We start from the raw sequence: 19,782 nt of genomic DNA, 5'->3' as shown, positions 1-19,782 counted from the left end.
TACAGACATTTGCAATAGTTTTCATTTGGCCAAAATGGAATGTAAATCAACGACACTGATGTTTTGTGGAGTGTACAATCCCCTGATAGTATGAGTTATTATTTTTTACTACCACATCTGGAGTGGAAAACTTCCAAAATAGATTATCCTTCTTGCCTGGAAGGGAAGTGTGAGACAGGAGATTTTCAGCTGCAATGTCCAACTTCACCAGTAGATGTTGCTAGATCCTACACGTCACACCGTAAAAAGCAGTATTGACATGTTACATAAACCATTCCAATGTTACACAATCTATACGCCAACAGGCATGTCTACTGGATGATAAACATTTCTTTAATAATTTAAATAGTAGTGAAAACAGACAAATCAGCCAATGTTTTAATATAATCCAAATTTAATAAGTAATACAGAAACAAAACATATTTCTCCATCTTACAAAAAAGAAATAGCAGGATAACGGGCAACTATGAAGACAATGAACATGTCAACGCCAAAGCATCATCATCATCATCATCATGATCTTCTTCACCTCTGAATGATAATAACAGTCTTTCTGAGAGCCACTTGTGATCCCAAATCTCAAATGACTCCGTTCCTTATATAGAGCCCTACTTTTATCCCGAGACCCACATACATCAAAGTGTGGCTGTGGGCACAAAGTAGAGCACCATCCAGATGAAGATGATTTGAGATGATGATTCTCATTTTTTCTTCTTTTCATCTTTCTTGGCACCATCTCCTGTCTCCTTCTCCTTGTCTTTGTCTTTGTCCTTATCATCTTTTTTCTCTTTGTCATCTTTCTTCTCTTTCTTGCCTTCCTCCTTTTCTTGTCCTTCCTTCTTCTCTGCGTCTCGGTTGGAGATCTTGTTGTTGATCAGGTTGTGCAGAGCCACCACAGAGCGGATGAGCGAGGCCAGGTAGACCACCAGCATCTGGTCGTTGGTCTTAAGGTAGAAGGCTTTTGTGAACTCCTGCAAGGACCAAACGCAAACATCAGCTATGGAGGAAGTCTAGTACAATCACACACGTAATACGACAATAAATTACATGAATTTTTTTTTTTTTTTAATTTATTAAAAGGTGTGAAAGGCAACAAACACTTTAAATATTTGTGTGATCTTATTTAATGCAGTGACACTAAAACAATTAAAAATATGAAAACAGAAGGTATTAACCAGGTTAATAGGTGCCGCAGCACCGGAGTACAGTTTACCAGTTAGCTGTGTTAGCTCCGTTAGCTTCTTTAGTGTCGTTAGCGTGCCTACAGTTGAACTGGAGCGGTCTGTTTATTTTTGGCGAAGAGAGCAGCGCTACAAATAACTGTATGTGTGTGCTTTAGTTTAGAGACTCATTTTAACAATCAGGAGTCACATAAACATGACGTCATGCGCGTCTTTCTCCGGTCAGAGGTAAAAACTGCTTCAACATGCAGTTACTGCACTGAACAATAAACACACATGACTTACCAGTAAGTTAACATCAGGCAGCAGATTGAAGACATCCTGCAGCTGGTAGACGATCTGGTGATTAATTGGAAGTTTGCCTGCTACCACTCTCTCTAGGTAAGCACGAATGTCCAGCAGCTTTGAGTTGAGTCCCTTCAGGCCATGAACCTGGTTTGTGATGCGCTGAGACAGAGTCCCCACTGTGGTATCTTTGATATCTCTGGAAACAGGAGAAAAGACATAAGAAGGGTTAGAGCGTAAATACTGGCTGTCCAGTTTTAATATATTGTACCAACGTTATTATTATTATTTTAGTGTGGTTACGACGGTTTAGACGGACTGAAATTTATCGAAATACAGTTGTTTGCCATTGCGTATTGAACCGAACAGGGTCTACCGAACTGTTCAGTAAAATACCGAATACCGTTGCGTCCCTAGTGGTTACAATGCGGTGTAAGAATTTCTTCAGTACCTGAGCAGGTGCTCCACTCCCACCTCCTCTGCTTCCTCAGCGCCAATCTCACTGGTCACATGCTCAAATGTCTTGGATGTGGGAGTGCCATCCTACAAACAGTGAGAAAAAAAATGTTTTTCACAAAACAATCCCAAATAGTTTGTTTTCATGTAGACACTAACCAATCAGTACAAATGTCTTTAATGTGAGAGGATAAATATTAAAATATTCACTTCAATATTTAGCCACTACAGAATACTCGTCAGTCCTAACCACTGTTTTTTTTTTTTTTATCTTGTACACACAAGATAAACAATGTGTGCATACAAAGATATTTATTAGTACTGAAGTATCACCTGCTGGGACTTTGTGGAAAAAAGAGCATCTTAAAAAACAAAAAGTGAAATTATTAATTACTGGAGCTAGTGCTGGGCGGTATGGGCAAAAACGGTTTCATGGAGTGTATTCTTCATGTGAGTGGTAGAGCAAGAGGGAAGTACCAGCCAATCTGAGTGTGTATGTGTGTGTGTGTGTGTGCGTGCGCTTTCTCCAATGAACCAGCTGTGTGCGCGCACCACGTTCCGTTTTTTAATATACCAGTCTTTTCGTAGTTATATATTTCTAATAGTTTAATATTTGTCTTTTACTGCTCTACTACGTGTAATGTATATTTTTGCACATGTAAACGTCTGTATACCCAACCCATTTTAGATGAAGTTACACAGGAAAATGTGTAATGGCCCTTTTCCACTATGGTGAGTGACTAGCGACTTGTAAAGCAGTCGTTTTCAGTGTAACTGAATGACGTCCTCAATACGTCCTCCATGACCGCAGCACAGACTCTGTCTAACACAGTCACTTGACTGAAATACAGCGGTAGACCTGAAACGATTAATCGATGAATCGATTATTAATCGATTACAAAATTAATCGGCAACTATTTTGATAATCGATAGGAAGGTTTTTTCATGATTAAAACAAGATTTCTGACTGTTTTAGCTTCTTAAATGTGAATATTTTCTTAGTTTCTTTGCTCCACATAACAAAGAAATCATTAAAACTGAATCATTTTGGTTTGTGGACAAAACAAGACATTCAAGAACATCGTCATTTCCAGGTTTGACAAACACTGATCAACGTTTTTTAACATTTTATGAACCAACCGATTCATCGATTAATCGAGAAAATAATCGACAGATTAATCGAAAATAATCGTTAGTTGCAGCTCTATACAGCGGCAGCCGGGTTTATGCAGCTCACTATAAGTGGACTAAAACTGGATATGTGTGAATGTCAAACCGCCATTTCAAGGAGCTTTCATTGGTCTTATTCTTATACAATTCTATTGTTATATTCATAATCATACAGCAACAAATACTGATTCTGTCATTCCTTATTCAATAGTTTGCAAATAAAATACTTTCAAAATCTGGTGCACACCATGATTCACTTACGTCATGTATTTCCTCCACAGAGATGTATGCTTCTGTGGGTAGACCAAGATCTTTGGGCTTCACATCTATAATGACCAATACCTGGTGGGTTTGTTTAAGAGAGAAATATGATTAGTTATTTAACATCAGAATGAATGAGTGGAACAAGGTGTTGTCTAGATACATCCTCGTGCACATTTAGCAAGGGTGAAAATCTAAACAGCTGCATACCGAATTAGTGCAGTACTGCTTGATGAGCTCATTGATGGCAATGTCATTCTTGTGTAGTTTGGGTCCTGTGTGGTACCATCCAACTATTCTTTCTCTGGCTGAAAACCAGATAAATCAAGTTATTAACGGCTGTAAAATGAAGATAACATTAAAACACATTAATTATGTCAAAGCACACAGTAACTTACCATTAACTTTTTTGAACATGCCATACATGTTCTCCAGGTAGTCATGGTCCAGGAACCAAACAGAGTCATCTCTGTCATCCTCATCGAATGGTACTGGAAATGAACATTGACAGACTTAATTGTCTGTAGCAGCTAATATATCTGCCAATTTATTTTATATAATATGTATGGCTCTTTAAAATAAATCGGCTTCATATTGTGCTTAACATGAAAGTAGTGCTAATTTATAACATAATCAACATTCATCTTATGCTATTCTGGAGCGAAGAGAGTTTTCATGAATTAATAAAAACCTTTATTATCAGTGAGATGAATGAGGACAAAAAGAAGCATCTCAAGCTCAACAACAACAACAATCCTAATTCATGGTTCCATAAACTGCAGTGTGTGATACTGAATCCAACATCACCTTCACTTTCACTTGCAAGTGCAGCACAACTGTAGTGGTTTATCAGCCGCAATTACCATGTTTGGTACCACTGATGTCAACACCAGCACTGCAGTGAAGAAGCAGCAATGACGTCTTCACTTCCTGCTGAGACTGGACATCCTGTCTCCTTCCATCAATCAGCACCCCATTTTACATATGGGCTGTGGAGTGTCCTGGTCTACTGTACCACAATGTACCACTGTGCACCTTTAGAATTACAATGTGATGGAATGCAATCCCTGCAGTTGTTTGTCCCTCTACCCTCTGGCAGCAGGTTATACAGCATCAAGAGCTGCACTGCAGGGTTCTGCAACAGCCTCTTTCTTAAGCTGTCAGGGCAATACCCTGACAATACCCTGCAAGCAATACCCTGACACCACCTAATGCACAACTGCATAATGCCTGACGTCCAATGATGAAGACCAATAGCATTTAAATACTTTCCAGCAGGCTGTACACTGAGGTGTAATGCTGCTCTACACAGTTCAAAGCTCTTTTTGCTCAACACCATTCTATATCTACTGTGATTTGCAATATTAACTGTGTATTGTGACCAGGATATGTTAATGTAATTACTATTGTCAGTGATTTGTTTGTCGTCTATCTGCCATGAAAAAACTTTAATTTAAATGCAGAGGAATGCATAAAGGATGACTTGGCTTCTTTGTTTACTTGTGTTAAGTGACACGACCTGTGTCTTCTGGTGAACCCTTAAGCAAGACATGTAAAAACACTTATTTATTTATAACATGTCTCAGTCTCTCGTGCTTAATTTCGTAATTCTGTTTCTATTATGTTTCCTGAATGATACTCACCCGCAAAACTGTTGGAAACATCGAGAACTTTTTTCTGCCATGACCCCAGGAGGACACCAACCACTCGTTTTTGATTACCAACCTTTCCTATCCTGTACAGTGAACAGAACAAATACTCTTTCAGGTTTATGATGACATAAAGTGAGGAGTTAGCTAGGTTACTACTGCAAGCTAAGCTAATAGCTAGCCCATCGTGTTTATCTGTCCATAATTAGAATGAATGACAATATACTATCATCAGAATATATTGTTATATAGTGCACATCATTGTTTCGTCTATGAATTTAACATATATTATTTTCAGACATGGGTTAGGCTCTGGGGTAAATTGGTTTCAGTAAGCTAACTAGCCTGGTGATGTCTGCATTCATTCTAAACAGGGCACTGACTCAGCAGCGCTAACATGTAGCTTAGCTTAGCAGCGAAGTTACGCTGCTGGGTAAATTGACTGCAAACACTGATAAAGAATGATCGCGAAAGCTGAGGATACTGACCTGTTGAAGTGATCGACTACGCTGAGTAACACCAGGGGGTGAACGACCACGTTTTCGACCGCTAAGTCCGGCATTTTAGCAGGGAAAATAAACAGCACACAAGCCTACCGCACGCACAATGACGGCTACACTACTGTCACGGCCTTTGTGTCTGACGTCACTTCCGTTTTCCGTTTCTCATGACAACAGACAGACGCGCACAGCTATTCTTGAAGCCCTGTCCTTTTTCTAATATTAATAATTTCCGACAGACTGTACACGGACAGATTGCTGTTTAAAGTGTTTCAGCTCAGTTCAAAGCTCCACATAGCAGATCAAAGTCCTTTTTCTGAAGCAAACAAAATCTGTCCCTTTATATTCTGACATGTAGACCAGTTTTCCAATATTTTTTCAGATAACTGGATAATGCACAATGCTCCAAATCTCAGTCCAGTTAAAATATTGACCCTTCTCTTTATCTTCATTTGAAAAATAAATAAATAAATAAATGTATTTCTAATAGAAGTTTGTAGATAGTGATAATACTAACTCTTCTCTTTGATCTACCACTTCCCTTATTTATATTAACTTAAATGTTATGTGGTAATTTACCATACCATACCATACCAACACATTATGTTTTATAAAAGTATCATATAACATCTATAATGTCATACAGCTATCCTCTTAAGGACATGCATTGATATTCATTCATTTCGGCAGCCTGAACAAAGCCTTACAATTAACCTTAAACATAACCAGTTCATGCCAAACTGTAACCTTAATCTCACACAAGTCAAATCCTAGCCCTAAACTTACCCAGTTCCTCGGAAATGAGGCTCTGCCTCATTACAGACAGGTTTTGGTCTCCATGAGGACTACTAGTCCTGACAAGGTCTGTTTATGCCAGTAAAGGTCCCATTGAGGAGAACTGAAATATAACTGTTAAACTGTGGATTGAGAGCTTTGAACTGTGCCCCTTAGTGTACAGCCTGTCAGAAATAATAATTATAATAATAATGATAAGAAGAACACATACACATACACACACATGCTGGTTTTGTATTTTTTGTGTGTACACATATACATCATGCATCCCCATTTGCTAATCATCACGACTAAATTCCTAACCCTAACCCTTACCATGACCCTAACCTAAACTCAATTCTAACCCTAAAAGCATGTCTTAATCCTCAGAAAGCCTGTTAAAGTTGTATGGACCAGCCAAATGTTAGAGCTGGCTCAGGGAAACCTGGACCACCTCTTAGTTATGCTGCTATAGACCAAGACTGCAGGGGGAATTCTTGTGGTGCATTCTCTCACACTCAGGTTATGAATATGACTTTATTATGTCATTCACCTTGTTCTTTCTCTCCCTAGTTTGTGTCTTTCCTTCCTGTCAACCCCCCCCCCCCCCTCTCTCTCTCTCTCTCTTTCTCTGTGTCCTCATCTTGCAGGTTGCAGGATTCAGATCCAGTTTTGGCTATTATTATTGTTATCATACATATCATCACCATTATTATTATGCTATAATTAAAAGTCGATATCAGTATCATTTTTAACAATCTCTGCCGTTGCTTATATAAATTACACTGTAGTTCTATAAACATGTCACTACTGACTCCATCTAAACATATAACTTGATACAGTTCTATAGTATATACTGTATATATATATATCTGCTCCTGGTCTCTGTCTTCTGTCTCTACATCACCTCCTTCTTGTCCTTTCTGTCCCCCATTTTTCTTTTCACCCCAACCGGTCGAGGCAGATGGCTGCACACATTAGGGTCTGGTTCTGTCAGAGATTTCCTCGTCTGTTAAAAAGGAGTTTTTTCACTCCACTGATACCTAGTGTTTGCTCATTGTGTGAATTGTTGGGTTTCTCTGCTCTCTCTAATGTTGTGAAGGTTTATGTGTACACCTACTGTGTATGGTGCCTTGAGATAATGTATGTTGTGATCTGGCGCTATACAAATACAGTTTAATTTAATTGAAACAAATGCCCTCACAAAGATAGGTTTGCATGACAATTGGTCCACACAGCCTATTTAAGACACACACACACGCGCACACGCACGCATGCATGCACGCACGCACGCACGCACACACGCACACACACACACAAACACACACAGGTTTTACTTGGTTGATGTCTTGGTTGGACAATGTTTTAATTCTCTGGTTCTCTCCATTAATATTCTCAATAGTTTGTGTACATTTTGGAAATAGAAGAGTCTGTATTTGTAAACCAGTTAAATGGATTATGTGTTGAATAAAATTATATAAAGTTTATAAAGTATAGGTCACACTTACCTTTGTTTGGGACATTTCTTCATATAGCTTTTTCATGTTAACCTTGCTTTTCAAACTCAAGAAGAAAAACAGCGAAGTGAGTGAATAATGTGAGTTTTTTAATGAAGGGTCCAAATCCATTGACCACTTCCCCACATTATACTCCAGTTAGAGCCCAGAAAAGTTCAAAAATAATTGTAACTGTTGTAATTTATAATGGGTTTGATTGCGATTGTTTAATATTAATCAAATGTGAAAACTCTCCCTTTACAGAAATACGACAGTCACGGATAAAAGACGTTTTACAAATATTTTAATGTAAATTTCCATCAGAATGTACAACAATATATATGTTAATAAATAATTCACTGTAATCATACAGCCCAAATAATACATTACATAACATAACCAACTGAAACAAATATGCAGGAGATCACAGCAGGTTTGTAGAGGAGACTGACAGAGCAGTTTGTGCTTGTAGGAAACAAACAGTCCTGCAGTGTTGAGTATTCAGAGGCAAAGAGGCACAAACCATGTTTGAACACAAATAAAAGTCATCCAAAGACTTCCAAATGTCTGTGTCACTCATTAACAAGTATTTTAAAGGTTTTGAGTGAAAAGACTCTGATGATAATTTGGCTTTTCTGTTCCATTCATTTAAAGTTACTCTTTAAAACAGGAAATGATGTTCAGGTATAGAAAGCATTTGTAAGGTTGGACAGTCTACAAGTATAGTGGTCCCCAATTATTTAACAACATGTAGAAAATTACTTCTAATCAATAAAATGTAATTATTCTGATTCATTATTCTCTTCAAGTTTTGTTAACAGTTTATGGCATGTCAAGTGCACAAAAAAACATGTGAACAGTGAGGATAATAATATCTTATTGATGTTCTGAGATTAAGACAATCATTTTCATCTTTCATCCTCACTTTTGATCACTGTTATAATGTTCCTTCATCACCTTTTAAACATTTTAAATCATTCTGACCAGCAGCAGCACTAACTTCTGAAGTAACATATGGCTTCCCACGAGAAAGTGTTAAACAATAAAACTAAATAATTTGTTTATCACAAGAGACTTCACAATGGAAAATGTATTGTAATAATCTCCAGAACAAACTTCACCGATACCATTTGATCTTTTAGATGTTTTAGACCAGAACCAGCACAGACGGCTTCAGCTGTCAGACATGTACCGCACTCCTGAGATTCTCCACAGATTATAAATATAGTGACATTTTCCAGAGATTCTCCTGCCCGCTGCCTAATCTCCAGATAATGTCTGAGTGTGCTCATGTTAGAACGAGGAGATTCTCCGTCTGTTGTGAAGTCAGCTGGACAATCTCCCACTTCATTCATCATGTGTGAATGACAAACTCTGGAGTGTCTGTTTATCCAGATTTTATCCAGATTTATTATGTCTGAAAAAAAACGGCAATACAGAAGACACAAAAATCACACCACACAGAGGACGGTCAAGTATTTCCCCAATTTCAAATTCAAGTGCATCCTTTCAAGGTTAAGGCCTGAGGTGTGCTTTGATTCCTTGACTCAAGCGACCACTGCACACTTGCTGTCCAGACTGAGGCTCCGGATTTGTGCCAAGTGATACGACCCATCAGTGTAGATCCATTAAAATTGACGTGACACAATTTAAATGGTGGAGAAATCCTTAAAGCCAAACCAGGTAACAGTGGGAGTCCTCGAAGACGCTCTCGGACCAACACAGTGTTGTCGTGGACCGTTAATCTGTGTTGTTTAACTCAAACGAGAGAGACAGAGCGGTCCACACGATATAGACAACAATGGATCGCTGTTACTGTGGCAAACATGGCAGATAATCAATTGCATCTGGAAGCAGTCAGATAACATAACTGATTGGCCAGAAAGGTAACAAGACATGGATTAGCTCCTTCAAGCACAGGCGCTGGTCTGGCTCCGTTCCATCTTACTCTTGTTTCTGTGCCTCTGCAGTCAGAGATGGATCCTTCAGAGAGTCGGTGTCAGAGGTCACCTCTGTGTGTGTCCATTGACTTGCCCCCTGCCCCACTGAATGCTGGGTAATGTCAAACACCTCCTGAAGTGCTCCAGCTGGGCCTGCAGTCTCTCTCGCTCCTCTCTCACTTTCTGCCTCTGACCCACCAGCTCCTGACAAAAAGAAGGAACAGAAACCACTCTCATTACAGAGGCATCACTTTCTGCACTGGGCTAAATGACAAAACAGAAAGACAAAAGCGTGACAGATCTAAGGTACTTACACCCATAGTGACGGAGAGCTGCTCTGCAGTTCTGCTCAGATTATAGTTGTGTGCCTCCAGTTGTTTACACTGACTGTGAAGAACGTGCCTCTCTATACTCCACTCTGCCCAGGAAGAAAAAACACAAACATTAACACAAACATGTGGGTTCAAAGCAAGAGGATGTTCTCCTGCCGTCTCCAGCTCAGGTTTCCTCTCACAGCGTGAACGGCCGTTTGTCTCTTTGGCCCCGGTCAGACCTGGTATTAACACCTGACCTTGATGATCCCATCAAACATGGGTAGCACTAAGTATGGACCGTTTATACCTGGCATTAAAATGGCCCCTGGATGCGTCTCGTGCGGCTTCCCCCAACCTTTACTCAGATACACAGATTAGACAGATTGTGCTCATGAAGCACATGAATGTGGACGTATGTGTCCTCAAACCACCTATTAAAGTGTTTTTTGAGATCAGATCTGAGGACACATTCAGGACAGATTTGGAGAGTCATCACTCAGGATGGATGTAAATACCAATACGGGGTCTAAATGGGCGAGTTCAAGTTAGTGCAGTCTTTGGTTGATATGTCGGTTGGATAGATGGATATGTTCGAGTCCCACACACAGATCAAAGGTTTTTAAGAGAACAGTGAATAACTGCCTTAATATTGTAGTCTTTTTAACTGTCAAATGTATATTATAATTAATCAACATATCAATCGTCCAGAATAAGTCCTTATTTTCTATAAATCCTTAATTGCATTTATAGAATAAAATGAAACATTTCACATACCATGCACAAAATAGTCAAATATATGTTTATTTACTTAATTTTCTCTATTTAACTAGCTCTTAAACCGTCTGACTTACCGTTCACATGGTCGTGGTAGGCCTCAAAAATAGCCTCAATACCCTGCCACTTCCTTGGAGCTTCTTCCACTTCTTCCTCCTCGTCTTCATCATCGTCCTCCTCCTGTCCAGATTCCTCCATGTCTTCATCAGACAGGTGTTCCTGCAGCGCTGCAGTTTCCCGCCTGGCTACAGGAGAGTGAGAGTGAGAGTGAGAGTGGTGGCCGTTGACGAGTGCGTGCTGAGGGGCGTGGTTAAGATTGGAATGCTTCAGCTGAGAGACGCTGTGAGGCTCCGCCTTCACGGCAGCTTGAGGGACGCTATTTGAGATTCCTGAGAAGAAGTCAGTGACAGAAAAGAGTCATCTTCAACACATCAGGGCACATTTTAGGTTCATTCACATGAACACCACAAGATGGCAGACTACTGTCATTTTACAAGACACAATGGAACCTAATGGTCATGCACTTCAGGGAATAAGTGGCTAACCTTTGTTGTGCTTTGTGTTTTGTGTGGACTGCAGCACGGCCTGGTGGAAATGCTGAGCAAAGGCCTCAGGTGTGAATCTCTCCCAGGGACGATTATTTCCGTTCTGCACAGGGTTGGGCTCCTTTTTCTGAGGAGAAGCACTCTGGATGCCATTCGGGAGATTCCTGTTTAGCGGCACCTCCATTAGTTCGACCTTTTCATAAGTGGAGGATAAGGGTGGAGGGTTTCGAGCCACCTGTGAGTCCACCGAGTGTTTGAATGAGCTGTTAATTGAGTTCTTGGGTTTATTTGAGTAAGGAGGGGAAGGGCTGGGAGACTCTGGGTACACATGTCCGTTTGATTGACTCTGCACAGGAGCTGAGGACGAGTCACCTATAAATAAATGTGCACACATCATTAGAAGGAGTTTTGTTTGTTTCATCTGTATATACCAGTATAGATGTGTGGGTGTGGCTGCTCACCCGTTGATGGAGCAGGAAGGGGGCTGCATGGAGGTAAAGGGTTATATCTGAGCGTGTCCAAAGTTACGGTCTTCCTCTGAATGGCCCTCAGGAGCTCTTCCGCCCTCTCTTTATCTGCAGACAAAGGGACAGAATAAGAACACCTGTCATTCACAGTTCACATAAAAATGTATAATGTACCAGACACTGATGGAAAAAAGGTCATCAAATGGATGATGTGAGGTGATGTCCACTCACACACCATCGCAGGAAGCACACAACCTTGGAATAAAGGTTTAACCAAGGCTGCACATTTTCAGTTTGTACCAGTTACTGTACGTAAGAGATGGATGTTGAACTAAATGAGACATCATTCAAAATATATTGACATTGTGATTTATTGAGGAAGACAACTGGCAAACCATCCGACTTCCTCAGCTTCACTTTTCAAACGAGAAGGTTAGGTTTATTTCTTATATATATATATATGTTCTATGGTTTTCACCTAAAAATACCAAGGTTTATCCAGATTTATCCAGATTTTAATGGAAATCTGATCACTGCAGTTGTAATGTTGACTAGGTTTTCCAGTGAGACCAACAAAGATGTGCACCAGTGTCCATCTAAACAAGTATGCAACACTTACAAAACAAAACATTTAACCACACAGCTCTAGATATTACCTTAGCAATAATTCACACACATAACCATTCAATTACACAGGCCAGGAATCCTAATCCTCCATCAAATAAAACATATTGAGATTCTGTTGTGTTAAAAACTTAATTTGTACAATGTCGGTCATGACGTCTGGAAACAATGATGAATGATAAATACTGTTCTTGCCTTTTTATACAGTTTGATTCCCTGTTTATTCTATTTTGTAATCTTTTTGGACATTTTAAATGTCTTAATGTGTTGTTATCTAGTGTATATTTTTCTGGCTGTAGGCATCTATCACCCTCCGCCTTCACTCACTTTTACTTTACTGGATTTTTAGGGTATTTTTCTTGTATTTACTTATGTGTGTGACATAGATAACATAAAAATAAAAATAAATCTAGCGCAAATCTAGGCACACGGGGATAAACTCGGTGTTGTAGCTGTCCACGGGAAATCACCAGATGAGGACGTAGGATGTGTGTGTAGATACTAAGCAGGAAGTTACCTCTTCTCTGCTGTGGGCTGACATGGGAGAGGTTAAACATAAGGAGGAAGTCTTTCTTGTCCTCCAGATCAGGGGTGCTGTCCATCTGCTTAGCAGAGTACGGGGTACTTAAGGTAGCTGTAGGTGTCGAAGGTGACAAGGCCTTTCTCTTTCTCTGCATGGCCGGCGGAGAGCGGCTGCGCTCTCTCATCCTCCTCCTCCTCTTCCTCCTCTTCTGCACTAGAAGGTCATCACGATGGGCCACTGTGGTCAGACCGCACACACGCAGGAAATCCACTTTCTTTAAGGAGAGAGAGACACATTTTGGCAGGTGAATATCATTCAAAAGGGAACAAAATGTAGTGTGTATGTCTTTCGGATGACATGACAAGGATGAGGCAGAATATTAACACCAACAACAACAAAAAATCACTTTAAGTTACAGACTGCAGCTTTAAAACGTCAAACCTGTGATAAAAGCATGAATATGTAAGTTTCTATTCATGCACCTCTGAGGATGTGTCCAGTTTGAGTGGGGGCTGTTGTGTCACTCTCCTCAAATGGGTTTTCACCTCCTCCTCATCGCTCTCATCGTATGACTCATCCAGGTCATAGAAATAACCTGAAAGGAGCACAGCAAGACAGGCATTATTCTTCATCATAAAAGATTGCAGTACCTTTAGGCTGGTTTGTAATGTCACAAGCAGCCATTCCCTGCAGTCATCTCTTCTGTCTAACCCCGCCCCCCATTCCATCCCTCCTCCCTCCCTCCTCCTCCTCCTCCATCATCCTGCTCACCTCCCTCCTTTGCCTCCTTCCTCCTCCTCTCCTCCAGGTCGAGCTTGCTGAGGAGCCGGCGGTGCTGCTGGAAAACCTCGTCATAAACCAGCATGCTGTCCCGCGGCTGACTTGGTCGCTCCCTCACTGGAGACAGAGAGGCTTCTTGGCACCGTCCCCCTGGGTCAGTGCTGGGGACAGACAGCGCTGCGCTGGATCTCTGGTGAAGGTTATTAAAGTGATGCCGGTGGTAGAAATTCTGGACGGCTCTGTCCTGCTCAGCCCTGTTCCAGGACTCATGTAAACTAGCTCCCCTCAGTGGAGGGTACCTCTCTGGTCCTTCTGCCCTCTTCTTCCCCCTGTCTTCCAGCTTCTCTCCCCAGCTTACAGCCGGTCGGTCAGCTCTCGTCAGTCCAGGAGGTGGTCGGCTTGGTGGCGTAGGAGGGTTGAGTTTCCTGCGAGAGTCTGCAGGCGTGTCCACAAGTGAAGCTGGGTTCCACAGAGTAGGTGGAGGGACAGGTGGCTGATGAAGGCCTTTAGGGGAGATCAGAGGTGGTGGAGCACCAAGGCAGGAGGGAACATCTTTGTTTCCTGGGTTATGATGGACAGAAGTGGATCTGTTTTGGACAAAATAAAGCAAACAGTGGATTAAATGTTGAGCCTAGTGGATATACATTTTTAATCCAGGTGAACCCACTTAAAGGGATACTTCACCGATTTGAATGTGGCTTTGTATTGCTAGAATAGCAGTAGTATTTTTTAGAAAATGTGCTTCCCTCCCTCAGTTTTTCACTGAGTTGTAAAAAAATCTGTTTTCCATTTTCAAAATGTGCCCTACTCTGATGCAAAACGCATCATTTGACTCACAGTAGGGCACATTTGGATAAGGAAAACAGATTTTGTTTACAAGTCAGGGAAAAACTGAGGGAGGGAAGCACATTTTCTAAAAAATACTACTGCTATTCTAGCAATACAAAGCCACATTCAAATCGGTGAAGTATCCCTTTAAAAAGGGGTAATTATCAGCATTCTAAGTGCCAGTGGTTGGTCTGTTCTGAGGTGTTTTTTTACAGCTGAATAACCCACGTGCTAAATGTGACAAATGTGCAGGATCAAAATGAGTTGGAGGAAGAAAACAACAGCAACAGCCAGATCATGGAGCTCAGTGACAACGTTACAGTCGTTACTATTGTATACCTTTGACTTTAGTCAAGGGTGAGTGAATATCATTTTTTAATGGCTATCAGCTACGTTAACAGCTGACTAATGCAGGTTTTGGAGAAATGGTGCAGGAATTAGCATCACTGCAAAAAAATTAAGCAAAGACAAAGACAAAATGAGCCACTCCAAGACTCCATTTAAACCTGCGAATAAATGGGCCATGACTGTGCGAATGGCGTATGTAAATGTTTAATTTATATAGCACTTTTCTAGTCTTGATTTCCATCCACCCATTCACTCTCGGGAATCAAACCCACAACCTTCCAATAGAAAGACGGCCATCTCATTTTGATTCAAGAGACCAGCGAGAGTGTGTGCATTTGCAGGACCATAAATCATTTTCCTGAAGCGAGATTGTTTTCCTGTTTGGCATTCTCACCTGTGGTTGTCTCTTCTCGCATCCATCCCATTCCCTGGTGATCTGAAGCCCAGCTCCAGTGGACCCTCCCTCTCCTGTCCTTGCCCCCGTTGCCGTGTTAACCAGGCTTCCTCGCTGCTCCTCTGAGATGTCATGGCGGCTGCCAGAGCTCCATGGATCCCCCTGGCAGAAGCAGCAGCAGCAGCAGCAGCAGCATGATGCTTCCCCAGGTGGGAAGGCACCAGACTGGGCACCAGGTGTGGGATTGAAGCCCTGGAGGGGTGATGGCCCGCCTGCTGGGGCAGAGGTTTAAGTGCTGGGAAAGCTGGGTGCTCCAAATCCTTGGCTTTATCTGGAGATCATAAAAAACAAAATTATTCTACATCTTACACTACTAGATGAAATATTCAGATTAAATATATGTATAGCTGCGCAAACCTGTGTGTATTTGTTCATTTTTGTTATTTCTTTTCTGGTCTAATGAGGCTAACAATGGTCCTTCTGAGGAGGATGCTCATTTTTGAGGCTCTGGATCAAGTTAGGTTTATGTCGTGAAATGAGGTTCGATTAAGTTTCGAGGCAGGCGTTTGCTGGTTTACTGGAAGTCAGTGCACTGTCCTAACAGGAAGAGATGTGTGTGTGTGTGTGTGTGTGTGTGTGTGTGTGTGTGTGTGTGTGTGTGTGTGTGTGTGTGTGTGTGTGTGTGTGTGTGTGTGTGTGTGTGTGTGTGTGTGTGTGTGTGTGTGTGTGTGTGTGTGTGTCAGTACCCAGTCTGTTTGGGGTCAGTCTCTCCCCTGGCCTGGTCCTGTCCTCCGTTGCTGCCCTCCGAGCCTGCAGCTCAGCCAGGTAGTGGCTCTCTGCCGCTCTGACCATCTGCTGTTGTCTCTCCCTCTGCCTCTCCTTCTGTCTGTCCAGCTCTCTCTCCCTCTCCTCCTCCCTCTCTCGCTCCTTCTCTCGCTCCCGCTCCAGCCCTGCCTCGCGCTCCCTCTCTTTCTCTCGTTCGCGCTCTTGCTCTCTCTCTCGCTGGCGGAGCTCATTCTCCATCTGTAGCCTGTGGGGGAGGTTGACGAGTGTGCACACACAACACACACACACACACACACACACACACACACACAGGGGGAGAAGGTGAGAGATGCAACACCCAACATGAGGCAGATATTAACCACACACTGGTGAACCTCACACAAACAAACACACACTCACAGAGACACACACACACGCAAACACACTCCATTTACCATGAGGAAAATAATCCATACACAGCATGACTGAGCAAGAGCAGATGAACACTTAATAGGTATCCACAGGAAAAGGACACACACACACACACACACACAACTCAACACATTCACCAGCAATCGATAGTACACAAACAAACAAACAAGAAGCACACAACCAGACAATTAATACCACACATTTCAAACACAAATATTTCCCTGCTTCCACAGGGAAACAGTGGAGAGGAAGTGGTGACACAGAGAGAAGGTGAAAAAGACTTCCTTATGTGCATGTGTGCGGCTTTTTATGTATGCAGTGGCATGCTGTGCGTGTGTGTGTGTGCGTGTGTGTGCGTGTGTGTGTCCATGTGCACTGTGACTATGATGAGTGCGCGGTTTGTGCTAAAAATATCTCACACTCAGCAACCGGTGAGTAAGAAACAGCACAGCTCTGCAAACACAGGGAAGGAAGGAAAGGAAGGACGGAAGGATGGAAGGATGGAAGGATGGAAGGATGGAAAAAAAGGTATTGTGTGTGTGCGTGTGTGTGTGTGTGTGTGTCACCTCTCAGCCAGCACTGTGTGGTTTAGTTCCCCAGGATAGCGGCCTCCAGGCAGGTGCAAGTGGAGGGCAGAGTGGTGGAGAGGAGGGAAAGCGCCTCCTGCAGGTACCGAGTAGAACTGTGACCTCAGTGCAGACAGACACAGAGACTCCTCCATCCTATGACACACGGACCGACAGACAGAGGAAAATCAACAACCACACTGTGCTAATATGACGACTATCTACAAAGGCCAGTTTGTTTGGAAACGTCACAGCAGCAATGATGAAAGGATGATTCTCTGTATAAATAGCCTTTTTCTACTGTAAGTATTGTCTAAAGCTGTCACTTTAAAGATATACAGTTAATATAATATAAATCTTTAATAAAAAAAATACAGTCAAAACATTTCAGTATAGCAGTGTTTAGATCCTGTTGATAACCTGCTGATATTCTCTATTTGCAACATTGCACTAGTAAAGCAATTTAACCTGATAAATGCATCTCTGTTGCTGTATACACACACATTACCATTTACCATTTATATCTAATATAATAATAATAATATCTAAGGTGGATGTTATCCTTTTTCTCATCCAACAGTTCAACAAGAGATAATAAAGAAGAACTGATCTGTGAAATGTTATCACACTCATACAGTAAGTGCTGGTGATCACTCATAAGGTGTGTGACCTGTGAATGTGTGTTCACGGGCTAATAATTGCTTCCTCAGGGATGCAACAATAACTTTTGTCAGTTGCCATAACCATAAATAAAGGCTACAACCACCATGACAGTCAGAGTATGCTCCATCTTACTCTGACTGTGTTGTGTTCAGGCAAAAAATACAGAACAAATGCCAGGTGCTGTCAATATTCTGGTTTCTGACTGAAACTCTAGTCTGATAGTATTGCTGCACAGAGCCATAGATCAAACAGAAGCAGAATAATAACATTAACAACAACAACATGTACTCACTTTAATTAATCTGCAAATGATATTACACAAACATTGTGTTCCCGTGTGGTAGGATGATACAGGAACTACAGGATTTAGTGGTGGTGTAATTACCGTGGCAGGGACAGCGGGTGGTGCAGGTAGGCAGGATGATAGTAAGCAGCAGCAGCTGCAGCATGTGCAGCAACGGCAGGGTCAAGACTCAAGGGTAAAGAGGTCAGTCGAAGGTCATCTGAAGTGGCGAAGGGTCGGAGTGTTCTCAGGTATTCTTCTGGGACGGCACCTGAGGGAACCACAGCGTGCATCTGCCCTGGCAAACTGCTGAAACATAGGCACAGAGTTTACATTTGTGCATTTGAAATACAAATACCACATTTGGCTACATAAGTGTTCCGTATGAAGAGGTTTGAGGGTTTATTTGCATGGAGGGCTGGGTCACTGGGTGAGACTAGGCAGGATACACCCTGGACAGGTCACCAGTCCATCAAGGGGCAACCACAAACTACAGTATATATAAGAGATGGACACAGTCTTCTGGTATAAACAGAGAGGCATGGAAGTAGCACAGAGGTAGCTGTAAGACACAGGGTTGGCAAACTGACAGGTTGCAAAAGAAAAGACTGACTTTGAATGTAAGTCTATGGGAAAATGAGCTTCTACTTTTCACTTGGTTTGTATCATTAAACTTGTTCCTGATGAGTTAATAGTCTTAATTGTAAGTTTCAATTCTTCTTCATTAACACCGTGATGTCAATTTTGTAAATGATGTTCCCATTTAGAAGAAAGCAGATGATAAAGTACGAGTGAACACCGGTCTGATTGACAGCAGGTGTCAAAAAAATAGTTTTAAAAAAGTGGAATTTGAAGATATCCATTTCCTGTTATGGTCTATGAGGCAACATAAAGAGACAAACCATCATTCACACTGACATTTACACCTACGAGCAACTGAAAGCAGCTGGTTCAGTTTGGTACCGTCCATAATGATTGAAGTATTGATTGTAAAAACTGCCTGTGCATTAACTGATGGTACAAACTAGACACACTGTAGTTCACTGAGTGATGGACAGGAAACGGTCACTTCCAGGCAACGGAAAAAGAATGTGAAAGTCTTACGGTGTCATTTTTAGATATACCATGCAGTATAACAGACAGAGAGAGAAAGGATTGAAAGCCGACTGTGTGTATCGTTTACTGTGTGTATCTTTTACTGTGTACAGAATGGGCTTGACGCAAACTTCACACATAAAGGCCTTACACTTGCTGAGGCAAAGATCGTGAGGCTGATGGAATGTCAGTGACAGTGACAGTGAGTGTGTGTCTCACTTACCTAAGGCTCTGTAGTCTGGGGTCTTGCATGATGGAGCTTGGAGTGAGGCCGAATGGGTGAGCCAGTGGGTGATGTGAAGGTATAGGTGGAGTCCTCTTATCCTGCTGGTTGTTCTCAGCTCCCACCCTCTCCCGACTCAGTCCCTGGACACTGAGCTCAACCTGGCAGGGTGAGAGCAGACATTACTATGTACCCTATGTCTGCAGGCTCCGAGGGTGCATTAGACTGAGACTGAGTAGAAAAAAAGGAAGGGGAAGAGATGCACCTAGAAAGTCGGCGGAGTGGAAAAGTGGGTCTGATATGTCATAACAGGTCAAGATCAAAGTGGAGGGATGAACCTAATATTAGAGCACTGCTCTCTCTCCTTCAGCATTTCCTCTTCCTCACTAAAAGATGGCATCAAACTTGAATAAATACAAACACAGTGTACACCACTTAATAGTGAC

General features: G+C 41.8%; 2 protein-coding genes across 2 annotated transcripts in view; both read right to left on the bottom strand.

Moving 5' to 3' along the window:
- Positions 1–606: 606 nt before the first annotated feature.
- On the bottom strand, positions 607–5,629 carry psmd7 (proteasome 26S subunit, non-ATPase 7). The gene is made up of 8 exons (XM_083893481.1): positions 5,491–5,629; positions 4,997–5,088; positions 3,752–3,844; positions 3,564–3,661; positions 3,354–3,434; positions 1,918–2,009; positions 1,467–1,665; positions 607–971 (listed from the first exon to the last, which is right to left on the bottom strand). The coding sequence occupies exons 1-8, from the start codon at positions 5,562–5,564 to the stop codon at positions 702–704; spliced, it is 999 nt and encodes a 332-aa protein (XP_083749607.1). The 5' UTR covers positions 5,565–5,629; the 3' UTR covers positions 607–701.
- A 4,149-nt stretch (positions 5,630–9,778) lies between these two features.
- LOC310931052 (genetic suppressor element 1-like) overlaps positions 9,779–19,782 on the bottom strand; it is a gene marked incomplete at both ends in the record, with an annotated part of 44,453 nt that continues 34,449 nt past the window's right edge. Inside the window, 13 exons of the mRNA XM_083894131.1 lie at positions 9,779–9,916; positions 10,027–10,130; positions 10,878–11,189; positions 11,346–11,717; positions 11,807–11,920; positions 12,954–13,233; positions 13,442–13,554; positions 13,731–14,326; positions 15,310–15,640; positions 16,056–16,339; positions 17,073–17,228; positions 18,121–18,324; positions 19,337–19,497. Of these exons, the coding sequence (XP_083750257.1) occupies positions 9,779–9,916; positions 10,027–10,130; positions 10,878–11,189; positions 11,346–11,717; positions 11,807–11,920; positions 12,954–13,233; positions 13,442–13,554; positions 13,731–14,326; positions 15,310–15,640; positions 16,056–16,339; positions 17,073–17,228; positions 18,121–18,324; positions 19,337–19,497 (3,165 nt within the window). The remainder of the gene's footprint in view (positions 9,917–10,026; positions 10,131–10,877; positions 11,190–11,345; positions 11,718–11,806; positions 11,921–12,953; positions 13,234–13,441; positions 13,555–13,730; positions 14,327–15,309; positions 15,641–16,055; positions 16,340–17,072; positions 17,229–18,120; positions 18,325–19,336; positions 19,498–19,782) is intronic.

The sequence above is a fragment of the Microchirus variegatus genome (genome assembly GCF_963457635.1).
Source record: "Microchirus variegatus genome assembly, chromosome: 8".
NCBI classification, from domain to species: Eukaryota; Metazoa; Chordata; class Actinopteri; order Pleuronectiformes; family Soleidae; genus Microchirus; species Microchirus variegatus.
Note: the sequence above shows the minus strand (reverse complement) of the source record. Positions and strands in the feature narration are given on the sequence as shown.

What these genes read in the sequence shown, in the direction of transcription:
- psmd7 (XM_083893481.1), bottom strand. Translation starts at nt 5,564, where the DNA reads ATGCCGGACTTAGCGGTCGAAAACGTGGTCGTTCACCCCCTGGTGTTA. An exon ending in TGTTTCCAACAGTTTTGCGG is followed by an intron (nt 3,845 to 4,996) that starts GTGAGTATCATT and finishes GTTCATTTCCAG; the next exon opens with TACCATTCGATGAGGATGAC. An exon ending in GGAGTGGAGCACCTGCTCAG is followed by an intron (nt 1,666 to 1,917) that starts GTACTGAAGAAA and finishes TCCTGTTTCCAG; the next exon opens with AGATATCAAAGATACCACAG.